This window comes from Callithrix jacchus, chromosome X, assembly GCF_049354715.1.
Source record: "Callithrix jacchus isolate 240 chromosome X, calJac240_pri, whole genome shotgun sequence".
NCBI classification, from domain to species: Eukaryota; Metazoa; Chordata; class Mammalia; order Primates; family Cebidae; genus Callithrix; species Callithrix jacchus.
Genome location: NC_133524.1, coordinates 25297196 through 25314019, shown reverse-complemented (window position 1 = coordinate 25314019; position 16824 = coordinate 25297196). Strand labels below are relative to the sequence as shown.

The 16824-nt window shown below is 45.0% G+C and overlaps 1 protein-coding gene across 4 annotated transcripts in view; it reads left to right on the top strand.

Moving 5' to 3' along the window:
* The window catches only part of PCYT1B (phosphate cytidylyltransferase 1B, choline), a 110363-nt gene extending 94093 nt beyond the window's left edge, over nt 1-16270 (top strand). For all 4 annotated transcript variants that reach the window (XM_078363401.1, XM_078363403.1, XM_078363404.1 and 1 more), the window contains one exon: nt 11771-16270. In XM_078363401.1, the coding sequence (XP_078219527.1) occupies nt 11771-11983 (213 nt within the window). In that variant the 3' untranslated portion in view covers nt 11984-16270. The remainder of the gene's footprint in view (nt 1-11770) is intronic.
* Nucleotides 16271-16824: the final 554 nt, after the last annotated feature.

Here is a 16824-nt window from a genome sequence, read left to right as displayed (position 1 = left end):
CTGTTGCGCATGCCCTTCCCAAGTAAATATGAGTATTGTCACGAGAGTTGACGAGTGGTCTGTAAAAGAGATACCGAAAGTTTACTTTAGAGATGCTAAAGGGTCGATGAGGGTTGTATGAAAGAGATACTAAAAATGAACTTTCCTTCTACAGCAAAAAGAAATAATTCCATTTGATTTCTCTGATTTTAAGTAGCCTGGATTCCCTATTATAATATGAGATATCGCTAACAAAATCCACTTTGACTTAATTATTTTATTGATGGGTTGTTACTGCTACCACTGCTTGTTTGAGCTCATTCATTATAGGATTATCTAAAAGTGACACACTCAATTAGTATTAGAAAAGGAACAATGTTTGGGAAGTTGGGACAGATGCTTTGGTTAACACCTGGTGTCCTCTAAGTGATTATTTATAGAAGTGGGTGTTATAGGCTAACCATGTCCTATCGGCTGAGTCTGAGATGGGTAGAAAGTTTAGAAGGGCTGCATGAGCCCTCAGTGACTCCTAGAAGGAGCTGGCAAGGGTAGAAGAGCCAAGGGCTGGGCTCGTTTTCATTTTCCCCAGGCCTGTTAAAACTTTGAGCTCAGATCATTTAATTCCTGGTACATTTCTTAATGTTCTTATCTGTGCACAGCACTATGGAAGAACGTAAGGACAGACAAAGTACAGAACCTGTTCTCTGGTCTCTATGACATATGGTCTGATATTTCTTATTTAGTCTCCTGTGTATTTTAATAGTTCACATTTTCACAACTAATTTTCAGGGTCTGAAAAAACAGCTAGTGGTTTTTAAGGAAACCATGTGGGTATTCATTTGTTTACAGGGACTCAGAAATGTGTCTCTGCTGATAAGAGCTGGTATAGTAACTCAAGGGGGTAGATGCTTTCTCCATTTGGAGTGAGTAAAGGCAGGAAAAAATATAATTTCACACTTTGGGAGGCTGAGGTGGGTGGATCACCTGAGGTCAGGAGTTTGAGGCCAGACTGGCCAACATGGCAAAACCCTGTCTCTACTAAAAATACAAAAAATTTAAAAAAAATAGCGGGCTGTGGTGGCATGTGCCTGTAGTCCCAGCTACTCAGGAGGCTGAAGCAGGAGAACTGCTTGAGCCCAGGAGGCGGAGGATGCAGTAAGTCCAGATCATGCCACTGCATTCCAGCCTGGGTGACAGAGCAAGACTCTGTCTCAAAAAATCTATATATATATCTGTGTGTGTATATATATGTATGTATAGGTGTGTATATATGTATATGTATGTGTGTATATATGTGTATGTGTGTGTATATATATGTATATGTGTGTATATGTATATATGTGTATATGCATGTGTATATTTGTGTATGTATATATGTGCATATACGTGTGTGTATATGCATGTGTATATGTGTATGTATGTCTATGTGTATATAGTGTACGTGTGTATATATGTGTATATGTGTGTATATATGTGTGTGTGTGTGTGTGTGTGTGTAATTTCATAAAAAATTTATAGACCTTAGTCATTTCAGGCTCCCAGTGAAGGTGAAATAGTAGCTGGAATTGTTCTTGGGAGTCTGATGACAGTGAGCCAAGGTGATTTTTAAGAAATGAAACCCAGTTCAGAGACTGGAGGTTTTTCTTTTTAAAACTTGCTATTAGTGTCAAAACTGTTATTACCATTAATTTACTGTATCAGCCAGACTAAGACATTACTTTTTTTCTGTTGACATTAAAAATACAGGAATAGTTACAAGGATGTTAAACACCAAGATAAGTAATTTTCTTTTCGTGAATATGCTATTATTATAGTAATTCTTTATTTGTAAATTTGGGACTGGAACTCATTTCTTAAAATAGAGGATCTGTGTTACCAGCAAATACGGTACTGATATAAACAACCCAAACTTGGAAAGGCACAAAATAGAAGGACTTAAGATACAAATTCTGGTACAATAAAATTGGTATGCAGCATAGTATGTAACTTACAGGGGGTATTCCATAAATGTTTCTGGGTTAAATAAATGTATGAATGAATGGATGTATGTGGAAGACTTATTCACAGAACCTCTGGCATCTGCAAAGGATATGTATGATAAAGCCTAAATCCCCCACCCCATATGTGTGTGTGTGTGTGTGTGTGTTACACAGATAATAAATAGATAGCCTTAGCCTTTTATTGCTTATGGTTTTAGGTACAAGAGTTGATTACAACATGGTGTTTGGTGGATCAAATTCAGTACTCAGATGTAGTGTGCTTTGCCCTCAACAATGTTTTAAAATTTATTTTAGGGAAAGCATGAGCTCTTGTTTGCCATAGTCACACCTCGCAACACTGCTCCTTCCCCCTTCCCTAACCTGACTCATACATTTATGCAGCTCATCTGGCCCCAGGGAACATTTGAATTTGCTCCTTGTGATATAGTCTTTTTTTTTTTTTTTTGAGACAGAGTTTTTTTGCTCTTGTTACCCAGGCTAGAGTGCAATGGCATGATCTCGGCTCACTGCAACCTCCACCTCCTGGGTTCAAGCAATTCTCCTGCCTCAGCCTCCTAAGTAGCTGGGACTACAGGCGTGCACCAACATGCCCAGCTATTTTTTGTATTTTTAGTAGAGACGGGGTTTCACCATGTTGACCAGGATGGTCTCGATCTCTTGACCTCATGATCCACTCGCCTCGGCCTCCCAAAGTGCTGGGATTATAGGCGTGAGCCACTGCACCTGGCCTATATAGCCTTTTTTTAAAGCAGAGTCTCACTCCTGCCCATGCTGGAGTGTAGTGGCATGATCATGGCTCACTGTAACCTGGAACTCCTGGGCTCAAGAGACCCTCTTGCCTTGGCCTACCAAGGTGCTGGGTTTACAGGCATAAGCCACCATGCCTGGCCATAGTCTTTAAGTCTCACCAAGTGACCTCATTTTTCACATCAAGGATGGCAATATGAAATTGAAACCCTTGCACTCTGTCTGTGGGTAGAAAGTAGTGATGGTGATGATGATGGTGAAGAAGATGAAGATGATGCTATTGTCTAAAAGTTGTATAGCAGGTTGAATTGTTTTTTCAATGTCCTTGCACATTTATTCTACCCATTTTATTTATTTATTTATTCATTCATTTATTTTTGAGATGGAGTCTCACTCACTCTGTTGCTCAGGCTGGAGTGCAATGCTGTGATCTTGACTCACTATAACCTCCGCCTCCTGGCTTCAAGTGATTCTCCTGGCTCAGCCTCCCAAGTAGCTGGGTCTACAGGCATGTGCTACTACACACCTGGCTAATTTTTGCAATTTTAGTAGAGATGGTTTCACCATGTTGGCCAGACTGGTCTCAAATTCCTGACCTCAATTGATCCACATGCCTTGGCCTCCCCACACCCATTTTAATCACACAAGAACATAGTACTACAGCCATTTTATACAGAAAGATATAGATATAGACAAGGGCCTAAAAAATTAGAATATGAACCTTTCCCATGGTCTCACAGGATGAAGTCTGGGGCTAGTCTGTTTCTCCTGGTCATCCCTGTATCATTCACAATAGGAATGTCCACATGATGCAGTCATTTTGCTTCATTTTCCTTTGGTCAGGGTGTGTTGCTGTAGAGAAACTGAGGTCTACCAACATCCCTCTAAGGCCTGGAACAATGCCAGTTACCAGAATTGTACTTGTGACAAGGCCATCTACATTTATGATAGGCACTCTCAGCCCTCTACTCTACTCCTGTCTCTAGGCTTTCTCAGCAAGCGGAAAGTGTGGTGTCCATGGCTATATTAGTTAGCTTTTGGTGGGAACAGATTACCTTAAAACTTGGTGGCTTAAAATGACAAACATTTATTATCTCACAGTCTCTGAGGGTCAGGAATAAGGAAGCAGCCCAGATGTATGATTGTGACATGGTCTCTCATGAAGTTGTAGCCAAGATGTCAGCTGGTGGCCGGTTACAGTAGCTCATGCCTGTAATCCCAGCATTTTGGGAGGCCGAAGCAGGCAGATCACCTGAGGTCAGGAGTTCAAGACCAACCTGGCCAACATGGTGAAACCCTGTCTCTACTAAAAATACAAAAATCAGCCAGGCATGGTAGTGTACAGCTGTAATCCCAGCTACTTGGGAGGCTGAGGCAGGAGAATCGCTTGAACCTGGGCGGTAGATGGAAGTTGCAGTGAGTCAAGAACATACCACTGCACTCCAGCCTGGGGGACAAGAGTAAAACTCTGTCTCAAAAAAAATTGTGACAAATATATTCATAAACATAAAATGTGCCATTTTGACCCCTTTTTTTGAGATGGAGTCTTGCTTTGTCACCCAGGCTGGAGTGCAGTGGCGTGATCTCGGCTCACTGCAACCTCCATCTCCCAGGTTCAATCGATTCTCCTGCCTCAGCCTCCCAAGTAGCTGGGATTATAGGCACCCGCCACAATGCCCAGATAATTTTTATATTTTTAGTAGAGACGGGGTTTCGCCATGTTGGCCAGGCTGGTCTTGAACTCCTGACCTCAGGTAATCCGCCTGCCTCGGCTTCCCAAAGTGCTGGGATTATAGGCATGAGCCACCATGCCGGGCCCATTTTAACCATTTTAAGTGTACAGTTTAGCAGGATTAAATGGTTGCATTCACAGTGTCCTGCAAACATCACCACCATCCACCTCCAGAACTTCTTCTTCATCCCAAACAGAAACTGTACCCATTAAGCAAGAGCTCCCTATCCTCTTCTGCCCCCAGCCCCTGGCAGCCGGCCTTCTACTTTCTGCCTCTATAAATCTGACTACTCTAGGTATCTCAGTTAAGTGGAATTATATAGTATTTGTCCTTTTGTGGCTAGCATATTTCACTTAGCATGATGTCTTCAGGGTTCATCCATGTTGTAGCATGTGTCAGAATTTCCTTTCTTTTGAAGAGTGAATGATATTCCATTTTATGTGTACATCACATCTTTTTTTATCCATTATTCCACTGATGGACATTTGGGTTGTTGTGAACACTGGTGTTCGAGTTCTGCTTTCAATTCTTTTGGGTATATACTGAGAAACAGAATTGCTGGATCACATGGTAATTCCATGTTTAATTTTTTTTTTTGAGAAGCTGCCACACTGTTTTCCAGAGTGGCCGCACAATTTTACACTTCCAGAAATGCATGGGTTCTAAGTCCTCCGCATCCTCACCAACACTTGTTATTTTCTGTTTTGTATTTTTCTAATAATCGTCATAATTTTAGGCACTGCTTATTATTATTATTTTTTTTGAGATGGAGTTTCGCGCTTGTTACCCAGGCTGGAGTGCAATGGCGCAATCTCGGCTCACCGCAACCTCCGCCTCGGGTTCAGACAATTCTCCTGCCTCAGCCTCCTGAGTAGCTGGGATTACAGGCACGCACCACCATGCCCAGCTGATTTTCTGTAATTTTTTAAAGTAGAGACGGGGTTTCACCATGTTGACCAGGATGGTCTCAATCTCTTGACCTCGTGATCCACCCGCCTCGGCCTCCCAAAGTGCTGGGATTACAGGCGTGAGCCACCGCGCCCGGACCCTGCACTGCTCATTTTTAAGACTTTTGATTTTGAGAAAAGTGCTACAAAACACAGTGTGTGAATCAGAATTTGATTTCCCACCTGCGACTTTGACAGCTTTTACAATTTTTATCTTTTTTTTAAATTTTGTTGTTGTTTTTAAGACAGTCTCACTCTGTCGCCCATGCTGGAGTGCAGTAGCATGATCTTGGCTCACTATAACTTTTGCCTCCCGGCTCAAGTGATTCTCTTGCCTCAGCCTCCTGAGTAACTGGGACTACACGTGTTCACCACCATGCCTGACTAATTTTTGTATTTTTAGTAGAGATGGGGTTTCACTATGTTGGCCAGGCTGGTCTCGAATTCCTGACCTGACCTCAAGTGATCCACCCACCTCAGCCTCCCAAAGTGCTGGCATTACAGGCATGACCCACTGTGCCTGACCTAAAATTTTTATACTTAAACACAGGTACAAGTAAAATGTGAGTAAACATGAAAAGTTTCTTACTGTGAAACTGGCTAATTACAAGAGAGGTGGTCATGAGCAGGTCACTTCCTGGGTGGGTGGCCTGGGGCAAGTTCATTTGCCTCTCTGGGCCTTAGCCATAGCATCAGTAAATGGGGAAAGTAAACATAGCTGCCACATAGGAGGATTACATTGATTCATACTTCATTTTTTAAAATGTTTATTTTTTGAGACAGGGTCTTGCTTTGTTGCCCAGGCTAGAGTGTAGTGGCACAATCATGGGTCACTGCAACCTCAAACTCCCAGGCTTAAGTGATCTTCCCACCTAAGCCCTCTCCCTGCTCAACCTGAGTACCTGGGACTACAGGTGCATACCACCATGCCCACCTAAGTTTTCAAAATTGTTTGTAGAGATGAGGGGTCTCACTGTGTTGCCCAGGCTGATCTTGAACTCCTGGGTTCAAGTGGTCCTCCCACCTCAGCCTCCCAAAGTATTGGGATTATAGGCTTGAGCCACTGTGCCCAGCCTGGCTTACACTTCAAAGCCCTAGAGCAGTGCCTGGCACCTATGTCGGGCACTATGTAAGGATTAGTTGTTTATTGATTTGGCCAGAACTGAAGCATGGGCCCTTTTTTCTCCTTGAGTTTCATCCTGCTTACAAGAGGGCCAAACCAGGTTGTACTAGGAACTTTTTCATTTCTTTTTGGCAGATATACCAGAATACATATGAAATACTGAAACCTTTAAAGGCATTTGTCAAGACATTTATTGCCCCACTAAATGCTAAGTACTTCTTAAAAGGGAAAACTTTGTAGGAGAGAAATAGAAAATGACTTTCATATGGACAGGACTATAAATGGGATTATTTTCTTGGGGGGAAACTTTATAAATGGAAACCTCTTAATACCATAAGAGACTGAATTTAAATACTTTTACTCTTTGAAAATGCCACGCCTGGTCTTCCTTATTTGTTATATTTCTAAAGCACTTTTCTTCCCAAGAAGCTCATTACAAACTGTCTCCTGACTGTATTGAATTCAGGTCCTTTGCAGGGGAACCACCCTTCAAAATGCACTAGAAACAGATCAGAGAGCTGGCAAATTGAGTCTGGGAGTTATTTTGCATGGATATTGCATTTTATGAAGTGTGACACCATTGTTTATCATTAAAGATTCAAGTTCTTTCACCCTCTCAGGCAGAATATTCTCAGCTACGAGCTTGATTCAAACTACAGTAGACAAGTTGTAGATTTCTTAGAAAGTGAACTTCTAATGGAAATGCTGACAATCCATTAACAGCAGGAGGGCTAATGGCTGCCGCAGAAAATATACTTAAAGATTACAGTAATAAAAACACATATTTTAAAGTGCCTGCTAGGAGTTCAGGAATGTTTTTAAATGTTGCTGTTAATAATAGGCCGCCCAATCCTTATGGCATTTGATTTTGTCTCATAAATGGGTTTAATCTAAGGGAGTGCTGTTGTAGCGTACCTTTTCTTTCTGTTGGACTTTGAGGGGGGTTTGATGTCTTTTGGCAGAATTATCAATGCCCTTAATGGAAGGTAAATGATTGGTATATTAGCAGACATGTGGAATTTTAAATCTGGAAAAGACCTGAACAGTCAGCCAGTCATCTATTATTATATCTGCCAGAGGAAACTTAGGACTCTAAAAAGTAAGGGGCTAGAGCTTAGGAAAAATGAGTGTTGGGTTGGGGGTGGGGGCAGTGCTACTGGTGATGTGTCTGTGGCCTTAGTAATTCCTTACCAATGTCATTATTGTAACACCTGCCCTTCCACCTGATCTCTCTGCTCGGGTTACCTGAACTCTTTCTTCCTATTGTGATGCTTTTTTATGATGAAAAAAGTAATATATATTCATTATAGAACTATTAGAAAGTAAAGAAGGGACTGAAATCACTGGCAGTCTCATCACCCAGCGCAGTCTATGTTAAAATTTTGGGTTATCACTCCCATCTGTTTTCCATCTCTGTATATGTACATTTCTTCTACAAACTTGAGATCATGCAGAACATAGTGTTCTGAAATCATTTTGGGTTTGCAAGTTGCTCATGAGTGTTTTCTCGCATGATGAAATATTATTTAAGAACCTGATTCTCCTCATCCGCTTATTATATCATCTTGGAGTTGCACAGATTTCTCTAACCTGGTTAGAGAATTTGCAGTGTTGCGTGTTATACATTGCATTGAATACCATTAGACATGATAAAGATATACTTACATCTCTGGTTATCTCCTCAGAAAATAGAAGTTTTTGCATCTATTGCCAAATTACCCCTCAGAAAGGCATTGCTAATTTATCCTCCTACCAGCAGTAACACGAGGGTGGCCCTTTTCCTGAGCCCTCAACTAGCTGTAACAAAATTTTTAAACTTTAGCAATCTGATATATAAAATGTGTCTCATTTCGGCCATTTGCATTTGGTCGATTACTAGTGATGCTGAACGGCTTTTATAGCTCATTTACAAATTTCTCTTGGGACTTGCATATATAGGCCATATGCTCTTTTTTTTCTTTGAGACAGAGTCTCACTCTGTTGCCAGGCTGGAGTGCAGTGGCACAATCTTGGCTCACTGCAACCTCTGCCTCCCAGATTCAAGCGATTCCCCTGCCTCAGCCTCCCAAGTAGCTGGAACTACAGGCATGCGCTACCATACCTGGCTAATTTTTTGTATTTTTTAGTAGAGACGGGATTGCACCAGGATAGTCTCGATCTCCTGACCTTGTGATCTGCCCGCCTTGGCCTCTCAAAGTGCTGGGATTACAGGCGTGAGCCACCATGCCTGGCCCATATGCTCATTGTTCTACTAAGGTTTTCACCTTCTTTTTGATTTACAAGCTCTGTGTATATACCAAGATCTATAATTTTTAGGTAAACATTGCAAAAATTTCTGCTATATTTTGATTTGCCTTTTATCTTACTTCATGGTGGGTTTTCTTTTTTTTTTGAGTATAGACATTTTAAATTTTTGTGTAGTCAAATGTCAATCTTTTCCTTTATGGTTTCTTTATTTTCTTTTATGCTGACACCCAAAGGTATTTTTAAAACACAGATCTGATCAGATTCCACCCTTGATTAACAACTTTCTGGGGTTCTTGAGTAGGAAATCCAGCCTCCTTGTGGTGCTCTAGGTCCAGACCATTGCCACCCCATGGGCATTTGGGGTTCTGGTCACACCAAGCAACTTGGACTTAGTACTCCTTACTTAGCATGCTCTGCTTGGAAAGGCCATCCTCTGCCAGCCCCCATGGACCCACTTCCTATCGTCACCCACCTCTTCCTAGGCATTATCAAAGACCCAGCTGAGACATGACACCTCTTCTACACTCTTCTTCCTCCCTTGCCTCTTGTGTAGCACCTGGTCCCCAAAAGATATCTGTAATGGTTTGTAAAATGAATAAGCCAAAAGACAAGCCAAGTCTAAGGTGGCAAATAGGAGAATTGGCTTTCAGGGCAAGTTTAGTATCAAAGGATTGAACTGAGTGGCTGGGGGGCTGAGGCTCAACTGTGAGCAATTGAAAGACCCCAGGCAGGGCAGGCAGGATGCTCAGGAGTCAGTGGAATGCAGAGTCCAGTGAGGAGCATCAGGGAAGGGCTCAATTCTGAAAGCACCCAGCCACCGTCACCAGAGGTCCCAAACTGGCAAACTGATCTTAACCGCCAAAACCTCCTCCCACCACACAGTCTTCCCCAAACTGGCAAATGGCATCACTGCTTTCCAATTTCTCAGCCCGAGACTGGAGTAACTTGATTCCTGTTCCTCCCACATCCCATGTCCCATCTGTCATTGAGTCCTGTTGGCTCCTCCGTGAAAACATAGCCAGATCACATACTGTAGGATTCCATTTTGATGACATTCTGGAAAAGGCACAACTGTAGGGAAAGAAAACAGATCTGTTGCCAGTGACTGGGGGAGGGGAGACTCCAAAGGGTCACGAGGGAATTTGGGAGCTGATGTGACCCTCCTATGCATTGATTGGAGTGGTGGTCACACAATTGTATGCATTTGTCAAAACTCAAGGAACTGCACACTGAAAAGGGTGAGTTTATTATACCTCAGTAAGAATATGGGGAAAAATATACTAGGAATCCTGCCATTTTTCACCACACTGCCATCATCCTGGACCAGGCCGGGCTTCATCGCCATCTTAAATTTTTTTTTTTTTTTTTGAGACAGAGTCTCACTCTGTCGCCCAGTCTGGAGTGCAGCGATGCCATCTCAGCTCACTGCAACCTCCGCCTTCTGGGTTGAAGCGATTCTCCTGCCTCAGCCTCCTGAGTAGCTGGGATTACAGGTGCCCCCCGGCTCCAACGCCCAGCTAATTTTTTTGTATTTTTAGTAGAGACAGGGTTTCACCATGTTGGCCAAGCTGGTCTCAAACTCCTGACCTCAAATGATCTGCCTGCCTCAGCCTCCCAAAGTGCTGGGATTACAGGTGGGAGCCACCTTGTGCAGCCTAGGATTCCTACTGCAATGGGCTCATAACTGGGCTCCCTGCTCCTGCCCCCACCTCATGGCAGTCTGTTCTCAACACAGCAGTTGGAATGGTCCTTTGAAAACAAGCAGCAGATTGTTAATCCTTTGCTCAGAACTCTCCAGAGGTTTCTCTTCTCAGAGGAGACTGTATGTGAAACAGCCCCCTATGTCTCTGGCCTGATCTCCCAAAGCGCCTCCCACTCTCTCTTCCCCGCTAGCTCACTCCACACTGCCACGATGGCCTCCTTCCCTCCTGGAAACTGCTGTGCAGGTCCCCTCAGACTGAAAGGCAGAGTTCTCACAATGGCTGCCAAGGCCCTCCATGGCATTGCCCTCTCTGCCTTCACTGGCGACCTCTTCCTAATCCCCTCCCTTAGTGGCCTGCCTGCACTTCCCAGATGTGTGGTCCATGCTCCTTTCTTGGGGTGCTCTGTCTGGAGTGCGCTGCCCTCTGATTTCCATTCACCTGGTCCCTCCCCTCATCTCTTCCACATTCTTCACCCAAGTAGCATTTTCTCGGTGGGGCCTTCCTGGAGCACCCTGTTTGCAATTGCAGCCATCCTGCTCCCACCCCCACTTGCTATCCTCTCACCCTCTTTTTCTCACAGACCACAGATCCATCTGACATACCATATTTTGTTTATAGTGTGATTCCTCCTCATATCTGTGAGGTCAGGGTTTTTGTTTTCTTTTCTGCCACCCCTCCAGTCCCTAGATCATGACTGCTTGCCTGGCTAATCATAGACACTCAGTTACATTTTGTAGATGGAAGAAAAGAAGGGAAGAAGGAAAAAGCATTAAGAACCAGCAGTAGCTGGGCACAGTGGTTCCTGCCTGTAATCCCAGCACTTTGGGAGGCCGAGGTGGGCGGATCACCTGAGGTCAGGAATTCAAGAACAGCCTGACCAACATGGCAAAACCCCACCTCTACTAAAAAAAACACAAAAATTAGCTGGGCGTGGTGGCACATGCCTATAATCCCAGCCACTTGGGAGGCTGAGGCAGGGGAATCGCTTGAACCTGGGAGGCAGAGGTTGCAGTGAGCCAAGATCACACCACTGCACTCCAGCCTGGATGACAGAGCGAGACTCCGTCTCAAAAAACAAAAAAACAGTGGTGACTGTAATCTTCTGTCACTGCCCCTGAATGTCACTTGGTTCCTTACTATACATAGTCTTGGACAACATGAGATGTGGTATGAGTCTAGGTTTGAGGGCTCAGTTCTGGGGTAGTGGCTCTTCTGCCTGCTTTACCTTTTTGTTTCACTACTGCCTTGGACTGCTAAGTTAACAGATGCCTTCTCTCAAATTTCTCTTTAGAAGCAGATGTTCCAGGAGAGGAGCAGCCGGATGCTGCAGGCCTTATCCCCGAAGCAAAGTCCTGTGAGCAGCCCAACCCGGAGCCGGTCCCCTTCCCGCTCCCCCTCGCCCACCTTCTCATGGCTCCCGCTCAAAACCTCACCCCCTTCCTCACCCAAAGCAGCCTCAGCCTCCATCAGCAGCATGAGCGAGGGGGATGAGGATGAGAAGTAGAGGCTGCTGGCAGGCAAGAGCCACACCACATAGGATGGGGAGGAGGGCGAGGGTCACAGCGGGTACCTGGGTGGTGTTTGAAGGGTGATAGTCACAGGAGCTGCAGCTCAGCAGGGAGACCCTGAACTCTGCTAAGGGAAGGTCTTGGGACCAGTTCTCGCTCTCCGTACAGCTCAGGAGTTGGGAGAGGCACGGAGATTTTGAGCGGGACAACCTACACAAACCTTCTTAGCATCATCTAGAATCACTCTAACCTTGCTAAGAAAGGATGCAGAGTGCCGCAGAGAGACTTGCACTGATGGGGAGTGACTTCTGCTTTGGTCCTTCTACCCACCCCCACCAAGTAAACCACCTGTGGAAGCAGCTGTTCCCTCAGCCTGCTACTTCTGCCTCTGTAAGTTTCCTGCACGTTGCCTCCCACCACCCCAGCTCTTCCAGAATAAAACTGTTTCCAATAGAGGGGGCAAAGTGCTTCTAAAATAGTCAAAGACAAATTCCAAGCTTCTTAGTCAAGCCACTGAACCTGATGTTGGAACGCATCAACTCCTTCCAGTTCCATGAACGTGGCTCATAGACAAAGCCTTGCTTTAGGCCAGTTCTCAAAGGTCATCTAGTGTGAACCTTAACTTTTTATTCAAAGGACAGTGTTGTCAAGAACTCCACGTAAGGCCTGACGTGCTCCTGGTTGTACTTTCTCATCATTGGTTTCACTGCATTGTTTTGCAGAAATTACCTTAATCTGTGGGAACTGCAACACAGAAAAACTTCCTAATATGTAAAAAAAAAAGAGGAGCTGCTTTGCTTTGGCTCCAAGTTGAGCAGACAAGAAATGTCTCCTGAAGCTTCTCCTTAAAGGATGCTATTATGGAATGGCTTTTCCCATTTCCGACCAGTTAACAGTTTCATAGACCTCAAGTAACAGTTTGAGGCATCAAACATAGTATACCGATGGGGGTGCTACCTGCACGTATCTGTTCTATGTATGCTCCAGTATATCATCCCCAGGTGTATCCCATGTGCAATATGAATATATAGTGGTGGCATTTTATAATAGACCCCGCTCCCGCTCTCCACCCTAATACTCCTCTGAAATCCTTGGTCTCAAGAACCATCTGTTCTCTGGTGACTTGGGTACTTTGTCAAGTGCATCCCAGATTCCTGTGGAAATGTTTTATCACAACCAGGAAATGAGTATGTTGTTCTTGTGGCCTCCTGTAACATTTTTGGGTGAAGGAGAACTCTGAAGACCTTTTACAGAGAACTCTGGGCTCAGTTATGATCTTAGCATCTGAGTGGTCTAGGTAGTAGCATCATTATCTCTGGCCCTAGGTTTGCTAAGTGGGATGAGGACTCTAGGTGTTCCTGCTTGAGTTGTCCAAAGCTCCTGCTCCTTAGTCACCTGTGTGAAATGAGCAGGGAGAGTTAAGATCTGGAGCCAAACTCTTTGGGTTATTGTCCGGGTATGCCAGTCAAGTCAGAGACAGAGCTGGGGGCTTGTCTATCACAAGAGATTCTGAGCTCTGCCTACAAGTTGTTGGCTTGGGCCTCTATTTTCAGAGAGGATGAAACGCCCCTTTCCAGCTGGTTCCCTGGGAATCAGCCTTCTATGTGACAAGGGAGCAACCAATGAAGGAAAGCGGCATCTTTCCCCTTTGTGTTGGGGTTGAACTACCTCCCTACCCACCAGGAGATGAATGCTGTCTGCTGGGAAGGAAAACTATGAGGCTAAGCTGGCCTGGAACCTCTTTGTTCTTGGCACTTTCTTTCTCCAGGACTCTGTGAAGCACTCATGTGGGACAGAGAACTGGCAGGAACATGGCGTGTGAGGAAGAAAACTTCCTTTTGCAGTCAAAGCCCACCTAGAATATTGCTCTTCAGAGAGGGACAAGGGCCCCATTCTTCCATTGTGTCCATTTGGTCCCTGTCTTCCATCACACACTCAGGTCAAACCATGCACGTTAGTCTGCCATCCATTTGAGTTAGTTGGCACTTGCAGCTGTAAAGGATGAGGCCATCTGGGCAAGGGAAGGTGGTGGGAACAAGGGAAGAGAACAGAAGGAAAGAAGTTCCTGGAGGGAGGAAAGGAGGATAAAAAATATCTGCTCCCCTTAATCCATTTCAGGACCTCACTTTATAGGTGAGACTCTCTTGGGAAGGCCTTTTGTGTCCCCACGCCATGGCCCATGGCAGATAGGATACACTTTTACCTGAATTCTGCACTCTGGAGCAAATACTCTATTAGGGTGACTATACATTTGCAGGTCTTATATGCCATACTGACAGGTGCCACTTATGTGACTCATCAGATAATGTCACCATTGCTGCCAATTATGGGAAACAACCAATGCCTCTTCCAGGGATGGGCCCAAACCACACATAAATGGGTTCTAAATCTCACCCTCCTAACCTGCAGTGAGCTCCCCAACACCAAACCCTCTTGAGGCTGCAAGTCTACTGAGAAGGAATGGGGAGGATTCTGCAACCCAACTTTTGATATTTCTTGGCCATCTTTTAGCCTTTCACAGCCCCTACCCCCACACCACCTTCCCGCTCCCAGGTGGAGACCCGGTTGCATTTTGTTAGGGCTGGCTGGTCAACCATAATGGCCAAGGTGAGTTAAGGCTGGAATGAGAAATATGGGAAGGGTGCTCCAAGCTTGGAGGGGTAAGCAAGAATGACACAAAGCAAGGGAAGAGATTCTTTTTGCCCTAGTGAGGAAAGGAAACTTCAGACTGAGGAGGGCTAGAGGAAGCTACATAGGACTGCAGAATAGGGCAGCTTATGAAGATGGGAGAAAGTGGGACTGAAGTATTAGGGGAATGGGAAGGTAGTAATTTTCCGCTCCTTTCCTTCCTTCCTTCCCTCCCTCCTTCCTTCCTTTCCTCCCTCCTCCCTCCCTTCCTCCCCTCCTTCCTTTCTTTTCTTTCCTTCCTTCTTCCTCCCTCCATCCCTCTCTCTTTTGTTTCTTCTCTCTCTCTCTCTCTCTCTCTCTCTCTCTCTCTCTCTCTCTCTCACACACACACACACACACACACACACACACACACACACAGTTTTTGAGGCAGAGTTTCACTCTTGTTGCCTAGGCTGGAGTGCAGTGGTGCCATCTTGGCTCACTGCAGCTTCTGCTTCCCGGGTTCAAGGGATTTTTCTGCCTCAGCCTCCCAAGTAGCTGGGATCATAGGCACCTGCAACTACACCCATCTAATTTTTGTATTTTTAGTAGAGTCAGGGTTTCACCATGTTGGCCAGGCTGGTCTCGAACTTCTGACCTGAGATGACTCACCTGCCCTGGCTTCCCAAAGTACTGGGATTACAGGCATGAGCCGATTTTCCGCTCCCCTTCAAGTGTTAACTCGCCCCCTAACAGACGAAGAGGTAAGGGTTCCTTTTACACACAACCAAGGTTAGCAAATGCCCATGAAAGATGTGGGGGTCCCTGCCTCTCTAGCTGTTTCATTTCAGCACTTCTACATTAGCTGCTTATGGGGATGCTAAAATCAACTGATCACCCCTCCACCAGCTAAGAAACAGGGGTGAAATTCCTGTGCCGCAGTCATGCTGAATGACTTACTTCTGGCAAGCATGCTCCTGTGTGTCAGGACCTTACCAAGGCAAAGGAACTCCAGCCTCAAGAGGAGCAGGACACGAGACATTGGCCTGGCCTCTGACCTGGTCTGAGTGGAAGAGACACAGCTTAGGGATTTCAGTTTTGCTCCATGCCTTAGGCTACTAGATACTGTGATTTCACCCCCTGAGGGAGGGACAGGAAGAGCACAGATTTATTTTCTCTCCATCTTCAGTACTTATTTTAGCATCTAGTCATACCCCAGGGAGAGATGCGAGACAGTGTCACCGGCTCAGCTGAAGCAGATGAGCCTGTCTCTAGCAGAGATGTGCCTGATTTTTAGGCATCCATTCAGCATTAGCGTTGGCTATCAGATTTTTTAAAAAGAAATAGCTCATGAGGCATTTGCAACTTATTTCTAGTTTTTTTTCTGTTGTGTCACTGCAGTGTGTCCAGGGACAAAGCCATAACTAGAGCATACATACTTAAGACTATGCTGTACATAGAAGACAAGATGATGACTCATCTGGGTTAAAGCATGACCTTATGCCCAAGCATTTGCTCTGGTGCTGAATAATGCAAACTACTGGAATCAACCTCCCCCAACTCTGTGTGTCCCCTGCGCCCCACCCCCGCCACCGCACTCCTATCCCATTCTTGCTCTCAAATGGACCACACCATTCTCAACTTGTTTATAAATAAAGTGATGCAGAATTGCACTCTTGTGTGTCATTGTCGTGTTTCTTAAAAAGTGTGCTGCTGTGTGTTCCTATTTATGTGCTCTAGTTCAGTGGGGAAAAATACAGGCGTTGTAGTAGCTGTCCCAGCCTGCTGGCTGGCTCTGCCCAGCTGTGGCCCCAGCACTTCAGAAGGATGCAACTCTGCACTGTGCAGATCAGGGCAAAGCCTTAGAGTTACCAAAGGCCCCACATTTGGCTTGAAAGCTAGTTAGGAACAGCACCATGTGGAGGGAATTGTAGGCTCCGCTACTAACTGACTTTGTGACGTTGGCGTAACCTTTTCACTTCTTTGACCTCAAGGAAATGATTTCTAAGGTCTCCTTTGCCTGTAAAGGTCTCTGAATGTATTAGGCAGCCTGCATTGCCTCAAGCTTCTCCCAACTATGATGCTGTCACTGAACGACCATGAGAAAGTACTGAACTCTGACATCCTGGGAAGCTGGAGAGATGGTCTTCCAGTCCCCTGGGGCCTCCACAACTGATAGCATTGGTGACTGGTTTATGCCTTCAGCCTCCACATTTCTAGCATCAAG